The sequence below is a fragment of the Sardina pilchardus genome, chromosome 4 (assembly GCF_963854185.1).
Source record: "Sardina pilchardus chromosome 4, fSarPil1.1, whole genome shotgun sequence".
Classification (NCBI taxonomy): domain Eukaryota; kingdom Metazoa; phylum Chordata; class Actinopteri; order Clupeiformes; family Clupeidae; genus Sardina; species Sardina pilchardus.
Genome location: NC_084997.1, coordinates 13,722,603 through 13,730,869, shown reverse-complemented (window position 1 = coordinate 13,730,869; position 8,267 = coordinate 13,722,603). Strand labels below are relative to the sequence as shown.

General features: G+C 46.8%; 1 protein-coding gene across 1 annotated transcript in view; it reads left to right on the top strand.

Annotated features, from left to right (window-relative positions):
* The window catches only part of nalcn (sodium leak channel, non-selective), a 116,951-nt gene that overhangs the window by 91,889 nt on the left and 16,795 nt on the right, over window positions 1-8,267 (top strand). The window contains exons 31-39 of the mRNA XM_062533425.1: window positions 2,653-2,759; window positions 2,979-3,053; window positions 3,252-3,371; window positions 3,513-3,581; window positions 3,931-4,079; window positions 4,764-4,857; window positions 5,367-5,499; window positions 5,977-6,092; window positions 6,832-6,989. Of these exons, the coding sequence (XP_062389409.1) occupies window positions 2,653-2,759; window positions 2,979-3,053; window positions 3,252-3,371; window positions 3,513-3,581; window positions 3,931-4,079; window positions 4,764-4,857; window positions 5,367-5,499; window positions 5,977-6,092; window positions 6,832-6,989 (1,021 nt within the window). The remainder of the gene's footprint in view (window positions 1-2,652; window positions 2,760-2,978; window positions 3,054-3,251; window positions 3,372-3,512; window positions 3,582-3,930; window positions 4,080-4,763; window positions 4,858-5,366; window positions 5,500-5,976; window positions 6,093-6,831; window positions 6,990-8,267) is intronic.

Genomic DNA, 8,267 nt, shown 5'->3' with positions numbered 1-8,267 from the left:
GGCAGGTGTATCAAAGACAGGACGCCTAGTGAAAAAAATAACAAACAAGCAACATGAAATGAACTGGGCCTTTGATCACCACACAACGCCCTGGGTGTCCCTGATGTGTTGGTTTGTTTGTTTGTTTGTTTACTTACTTCTGTTCATCTCTACCCCTCTCCTAGACCTCAGAGCATGTAGGTGAACAATAAAAATTGTTGAATCTCCCTGAAGACATATTGACAGTGTGACTGGACAATTGTATGTTGTCGCTCTCCGCAGAAACTAATAACAGAAATTGCATTACCGAGTTCTTTCTCCTGCTCAAAGGATATTAAGTACTGTGTGTCGTCTTATTTAAAACACTAGCTGCCCTTTTCTCTCCTTCTTGACAATATAGAATCTTCTGTCTCGTATTGCCCTCAGTGGAGTAGTGTGTGTTTAGTGAGTCAGACTCTTCTGTCGGCCCAGTACACACACATACACACACACACATACACACACACACACACACACACACACACACACACACACACACACACACACACACACACACACACACACACACACACTCACGCCGCTTTGCCTTGAGGGCTGAGGTCTCTGGCCTGTGTGTCTGGGGGCCGTCAGTAATGCCCACTCTCAGATGCAGCTCCAGCCCCGAGCCAGACAGACTACCGCCTCCCTTGTCTGTTAGTGTAGCGCTCTGTGCTCACTCACACACACACTCACACACACACACACACACACACACACACACACACACACACACACACACACACATACAGAGAGAGAGAGACCAACAGACTGACCGACAGACCAAGACAGAAAGAGTGAAGTGTTAGAGTTCTGTTTCTCAATCATCCTCAGAAAGCACAGAACCAGCTGGAGCGAGAGAAGGTGAGAAGGTTAGAGGTAGAGAGACCAAGCCTTCTGAAGGCCCTCTCATATCATCACAGGGAGTCTGGAGGGATGTGTTAGGGGAGCTGTTTTGTCAGTTAGGGATGAAGAGGTTTAATTGTTTTGCTTTTGATCAGTCCAGGCCCCTACAACGATTATTAAAGGTTTTTTTATGACCTTTCAATTCAATTGAGCTTCACTGCATTACAAAAAAAATACAATTGACTTCGTATTGCCAAAGGATACATGTAAGTAGTATGCAACAGTCATGTCACGGTAGTGTGTGTGTGTGTGTGTGTGTGTGTGTGTGTGTGTGTGTGTGTGTGCATGATGGTGTGGATGGGAGTGCATGTAAGTGTGTGTGTGTGTGTGTGTGTGTGTGTGTGTGTGTGTTTGACTTTGATAAAGTGACTCCTTTTTTCTACAGCAAGCATCTATTCTATATATCTTTCTGCAACTCTTGCGCTCTTTTGTTCCTCTCGTTACAATATTCTTACGGTTGGATCCTTGGACGTTCTGATGGTCTGGGTCTATTTCTCTGAATTTAAGAAAGAGTTGATCTCAAATCTTTTTCCATTGGCAGCATTCAGCCAAAAAGTGAAGCTCTGTTTCTATGGCACTTTGGTTGCAGTTGATACACAGTCTGTCTTCTCTGGGCAGCCAGGTTTGCCTGTGTCTGTCTGCCCTTCTCGATAGCCTGATTGCTTATTCTGTACCTGGTCAAGGTTTTTCTCTGTCTGGTGTCAGTGACTGTGGATAGGTAGTCTGCCACAGTGTGCTCTCTGTTCAGGGACAAATAGCATTGAAGCTTATTTATTTAGTCTTTTTGATGTTTCAGTTCAATGTGATAAGTAATTTAGTTTTTTGAATTTATAATTTTGTTAGGCCGAATTTGTTTGAGAAAGGGTGGCAAGGTCCTGAGGTTGACTATTACTTGTATAATTAGTATGTGTGAGTCTCAGTACTAGCTGGATGAGGAGGCTTGTTTTTCCCTCTCCCTCTCCCTCCCCCCCCTCTCTCTCTCTCTCTCTCTCTCTCTCTCTCTCTCTCTCTCTCTCTCTCTTTCTGTCTCTCTCCCACGCACACCATGCTCACTGATTCTTTTGTCCAATTCAAAGTCCCTCTTTTCGTTCCATATCACTCTGTCCCTCGCTTCCTCTACCTTTCTACCCGACCGCCTTTTCTCCTGCTCTCCTTTCTTCATCTCCTCCCATTAGCTCTTGGTGTGTGTGGGTGTGTGTGGGTGCTGGTGTGGGTGGATGAGTGCACGCGTGCGCTCTTCCTCTCCTCCAAGACGGAGGCAGAGAGATGAACAAATAGGCTGTCAAGATGGCCGACAACTTCATCAACCATCATTAGCGGGCACTTTCTCCCCGTGAGGAGTCTCTCTCCCGATGCGCCGTGAGCAATGGCTGCAGGCCGACGGCCGGCAGTGCCGCCTCGGATGGCATCTCGTAATGAGCGACCAGGCCCGTTCTACAGCCGGAGAGAGAGAGAGAGAGAGAGAGAGAGAGAGAGAGAGAGAGAGAGAGAGAGAGAGAGAGAGAGAGAGAGAGAGAGAGAGAGATGGACAGGGCAAGAGAAAGAGCTCTGTGTGTGATTGACCTGGGGAATACAGTGAAGCTTTACTCTGTCCGGCAGTCCAGTGTCATATGCACAGTCTCAGTTTTAGCGCTTGGATGTTTCTCGAATGTATACGGTCAGTCTGTTGACCGCTACAGTGCTGAGGTCGGGTTGGTCACCTCTGCATTTTGTCTTTGTCTTTGACTGTAGAGAATGGCGGCTTCCGCGCTAAGATGTACGACATTACGCAGCACCCGTTCTTCAAGAGGGGCATCGCCGTCCTCGTCCTGGCCCAGTCCGTGCTGCTGTCCGTCAAGGTGAGGCCACGCCCACTGCAGCAAAAGACCTGTCAATAAACAATCTGTTACTTCATCTAATATCTCCCCCTCTCTATCCCCCCTTCTCCCCCCTCTCTCTCTCTCTCTCTCTCTCTCTCTCTCTCTCTCTCTCTCTCTCTCTCTCTCTCTCTCTCTCTCTCTCTCTCTCTCTCTCTCGCTCTCTATTTCATCCCCTCTCTTCTGTGTTCTGAACCTCAGTGGGATGTGGATGACCCTGTGACCTTCCCCCTGGCCACCATGTCTGTAGTCTTCACCTTAATATTTGTGCTAGAGGTAAGTGGCCATGGCCTACAGTGACCTGTGTGACCAACTGTTTCAGTAGCCATGTCTTTCAATACTCTCAAGCATTCCCTTGTTCACTCTGACAAAACTGAGGGAGACTTCTTCTCATCATAACAAGCATTTGAGATCGTATTACAGTAAATTAAGCACCTCAACACGGGTAACTCATTCGCTCTTGTGATGGCACAGGTGACCATGAAGCTGATCGCCATGTCCCCAGCTGGCTACTGGCAGAGCCGCAGGAACAGATACGACCTGCTGGTCACCTCCCTCGGGCTCATATGGATCGTCCTCCACTTCGCATTACTGGTGAGTGGTCTGGCCTGTAGGGCTGTCAGATCTCCAAACATACCACCTCTTTAGAGTAGTTGGTACTGTATATAATGACGTGATGTTTTTTACCAAAGCATTGTAATGCTAATGATTTATCCTTTTGCTACCTTTGTCCAGAATGAATACACCTACATGATGGGTGCATGCGTGATAGTCCTGAGGTTCTTCACTATTTGTGGGAAGCACGTAAGTATTCTGGTGTTGCAGACATTATGTGATTGTAAAGCAGTTTGTAATATTCACGATAGTTATGGGTTAACTGCTACTGATACTACTACTGACCAGTACTGATAACAAACAGTAAAACAAAAATATAAAAGCAATTCTGTTCATAGCCACATTTGAACCTTTTCAAGTCTGTTGATTTTTGTTGCAGTGTTTACATCCATAGAATAGCTGCGAATGTGTGCAGATACAGTATGTGGATGTACAGTATGTACAGTATGAGTGAGGATTGAACCACTAACCACTCCACTGTACGGTAAGTAAGGAGGTGAACATGGCTGTGTCCTGTGTGCCTGGTGTGCCACTGTAGGTGACTCTGAAGATGCTGCTGCTGACGGTGGTGGTGAGCATGTACAAGAGCTTCTTCATCATCGTGGGCATGTTCCTGCTGCTGCTCTGCTACGCCTTCGCCGGCGTCGTGCTCTTTGGCACCGTCAAGTATGGAGAGAACATCAACAGGTGCGTGTGTGTGTGTGTGTGTGTGTGTGTGTGTGTGTGTGTTATGTATGTGCTGTTTGTATGTACTGTATGATTTCAACACTTTTGCCAAAATGTGCGTTAGTGTGCCTGTGTCCCCCCATACTTTTAAATGTGAACATTGCCAAGTGGGCAGAATTGGCCAGGACCAGGTCTTTTGAGTGTGTACAGTAAATGTGGTGCATGTGTGTGTTTGTATGTGTGCGTGAGAGAGAGAGAGAGAGAGAGAGAGAGAGAGAGAGAGAGAGGGAGAGAAGGAGAGGGGGAGGGGAAGGGATGGAAGAGAGAGAGGTAGAGGTGTAGCTGATGAAGGAGTATCACCACAGCATATATGAGCTGAGATTTATGGCGCCCGCCACACAGTTGAACAGGCCCCCACAGTGTTGGCATAACAATGGGCCCCTCAGAGCCAGAGCAGGATTGGTGACTCCCAGAGGTGTGATTCCAGCACGTCGTCAATCCTGCGCCTGAAGCCAATCGCTTTACCAACCATTATTTTGATCTCTTTGTTCTGGTCCTGATGCTTCACTATCGTGACTCACAGCAGGTGTTTTTCCTTACATCTCCCCCTTTCTCTCTCTCTCTCTCTCTCTCTCTCTCTCTCTCTCTCTCTCTTTCTCTCTCTCTCTTGCATACTATCTCTCTCTCGCTTGCTCTTGAATGCAGGCACGCTAACTTCTCCACGGCAGGCAAGGCCATCACGGTGCTCTTCCGCATCGTCACCGGAGAGGACTGGAACAAGATCATGCATGACTGCATGGTAAGGCAGAGAGCGCTGGAGCACTTCACAGTAGTGCAGGCAGGGCAGGAGGCACTCACCAGCTACAGCACACACTCTCTCATGCCATCTCCACTGAGCATAACAAAGAGAGAGAAGGGGGGGGGATTTAAGAATGTCAGACAACGGGCAGACCAGTACTGTTAGAGACAGTCCATTTGGAAAATGCTCTTTGAAAACTTTTGTAGACTGTTTCACTTTTTAGATATTCATATTTTTAACCTCTGTCAGTAAACAGAACAATTGAAAAGAACACCCAGTTCCGTTAAAAGGTTAAACAAACAATTGTGAATTAGAATTTTAATGATGCAGTGATTTGATTAGGTCTTTTTTGCAAAATTAATCTTTGTTCAGCATGTCTGTTTTGAAGAGCGGAACACCCTGTTCTAAAATCCCATCTGTTGAGGTTTCAGTGTGTGTGTCTCTGTGTGTGTGTGTGTGTGTGTGTGTGTGTGTGTGTGTGTGTGCCGTGCCTCTCTCTCCTCCCTCAGGTGCAGCCTCCGTTCTGTACGCCGGACGGCCTGCGCTACTGGGAGACGGACTGCGGCAACTACGCCGGCGCGCTCATCTACTTCTGCTCCTTCTACGTCATCATCGCCTACATCATGCTCAACCTGCTCGTGGGTAAGTCCGGCGTCCGCCGTCCGCCGCGTCCCTGGACAAGTCGCCTCCACACGGAGCCCTCTACCGTACTTGTTAGGCCACTAAGTGGACAGTCGGAGCGTCCTCCTTAGTCTAAGTGTGCTCTCCTGGGCGAGGCTGGTGCTGGGTATTAGTATGCAGTGCTCAGCAATGGGATCCCATGACAGCCTCGGCTCAGTGGAGGATAGGGAGATGGAGACTGGTATTAGAGAGAGAGAGAGAGAGAGAGAGAGAGAGAGAGAGAGAGAGAGAGAGAGAGAGAGAGAGAGAGAGAGAGAGAGAGAGAGAGAGAGAGAGAGAGAGAGAGAGAGAGAGAGAGAGAGTGTGTGTGTGTGTGTGTGTGTTTGTTTGTTTGTTTGTCTGTATGTGTATCTTTGTCCGTGTGTGTGTGTGGAGCACAACCCATACAACAGTGGCTCCCACAAGAGTGTCTCACTCTAATTCCCCCTGTGCTTGCAGCCATCATTGTGGAGAACTTCTCTCTCTTCTACTCCACTGAGGAGGACCAGCTGCTGAGCTACAACGACCTGCGCCACTTCCAGATCATCTGGAACATGGTGGACGACAAACGGGAGGTGAGAGGTTGTGTATGCATGTTAACACGTTGGGGTGTTTGTGTGTGTGTGTGTGTGTGTGTGTGTGTGTGGCCACCTAAAATCTCACAGGTACACCTTAATTATTATTTCTGGCTACGTCCCTGGTGTGTGTGAGTACTGTATAAGATTTTCCCTGTTTTGTAAGTCGATTTGGATAAAAAGCGTCAGCTAAATAACTAAATGTAAAATGTAAGTGTGTGTGTATGTGTGTGTGTGTGTGTGTGTGTGTGGTTAGTATTCATTGGTGTAATATCATTTTTACCAAAGGTCTCCTCTGCATAGTAATATTTATTGCCGTAGTATTTATTGTTCCCTAAGGTGTCCTCTGCATTTGTAGTCTGAATATATACCTCATTTTGTAAGTCGCTTTGGATAAAGGCACCTGCTAAATGAGTAAAATGTGTGTGTGTGTGTGTCTGTATTTGTGTTAATGTGCTTGTGGCAGTCATACTGACAGCCAGACAAATGACTCAGCAACCTGGTGTAGCCTTATGCTAAAATGTTTGCCTATATTTTACTTTTACTTTTTAAAAATTACTGACATGTGAAACAGAAAGACGTCTTGCGGTCTCTGGTTTCATTAAACACACTCTCTCTCTCTCTCTCTCTCTCTCTCTCTCTCTCTCTCTCTCTCTCTCTCTCCCTCTGTCTGTCTGTCTCTCTCTCTCTCTCTCTCTCTCTCTCTCTCTCTCTCTCTCTCTCTGTGTCTCTCTCTCAGGGCATGATCCCCACGTCGCGGGTGATGTTCCTGTTGCGTCTGCTGAGAGGCCGGCTGGAGGTGGACCTGGACAAGGACAAGCTGCTCTTCAAGCACATGTGCTACGAGATGGAGCGCCTGCACAACGGAGGCGACGTCACCTTCCACGACGTGCTCAGGTGAGGAACACACGGCATGAGGTAGATGAGGTCAGCACAAGGTTCACAGCGTTCATTTGCAAGGATTTTTTTGTTCATTTCACTCACTCTCCAGCAGAGGGGGTGTCATTTCCATCCGTCTGTATGTCAGTCTGTGTATGTGTGTGTGTGTGTCTGTGTCTGTGTGCGTGTGTGTGTGTGTGTGTCTGTGTCTGTGTCTGTGTCTGTGTCTGTGTGTGTCTGTGTGTTTGTGTGTGTGTGTGTGTGTGTGTGTGTGTGTGTGTCTGTGTTTGTGTATCTGTGTGTGTGTTTGTGTTTGTGTGTGCTCTCACATTTGGTCCAATTTTCCTCACTCTCTAGCAAGGTAAGACTGCTGCAGTTTGCGTTCACTCTTTTCAAAATTGTTCGATGTGAGATGACGGCCAGTCTGTGGTTCCCTTACTGCTCTTGTCCTGTAGACTCTTACCTTTCACTCAACTTTATTATCAATAACTGACCTCAGCTAGAAACACAGCCCAAAATGTTGTTGTAATGTGCATCGGCACTACTTTTGGCTTGGCGACTTTAGACGTGACGTCTTCCAGCCCAATGTTTTTTTTTTCGGGAACAAAACCTTCAGATTATGTGTCCACTGTTCGGGATACATGTGCAATGTGCAGGTATGGTCCATTTCGAAGCTCTCCTCTGAGGGAAGTACTGATGTTGTAGTGGAGGTGTTTCCATGTTCTCTGCCCAATCTTAAGACAGTGCACATCTCAACTCCAGCCTACTGGATCGAAAGTACGGAAATAATCTTCCACCTACCAGGCAAAAGCCTAAACCAGTTTTTCCGAATCCAAAGTATAGCCGAGAAACTTCCATATAAAAAGGAGTGCACAGAGACCACAGAGAGGAGTGCACCTTTAAAGTCAGTCATAGCCCAGCACAACTGCAGTCTACCCAGTCAAAGTGCAAACAACAACTGACTATCCGACCAAAAAGAAGTAGCCAACACCAACCAGTCCATAGAGAGAACACATGACCACTGGCTTGACTAGCTCATGGGACACACAATTTATTTTTATATCATACAGAAATAAATAAAACTTGACTTTCTTTTGTTCCTCTGTCAAATGAGTGATTTGTGAAAGGAAAATGGCCTTGATTGTTAAACCAAACTCAAACCGAAAGTCCTTTCTGAGTTTCTTCTCCGGAAAAAAAAAACGTTAAATTTTTGTGATCGTCGAACTCTTCTCATTAATGTGTGATTTGTGAGTGGAAAATGGCCTTGGTTGTTAAACCAAACACAAACCGAAAGTC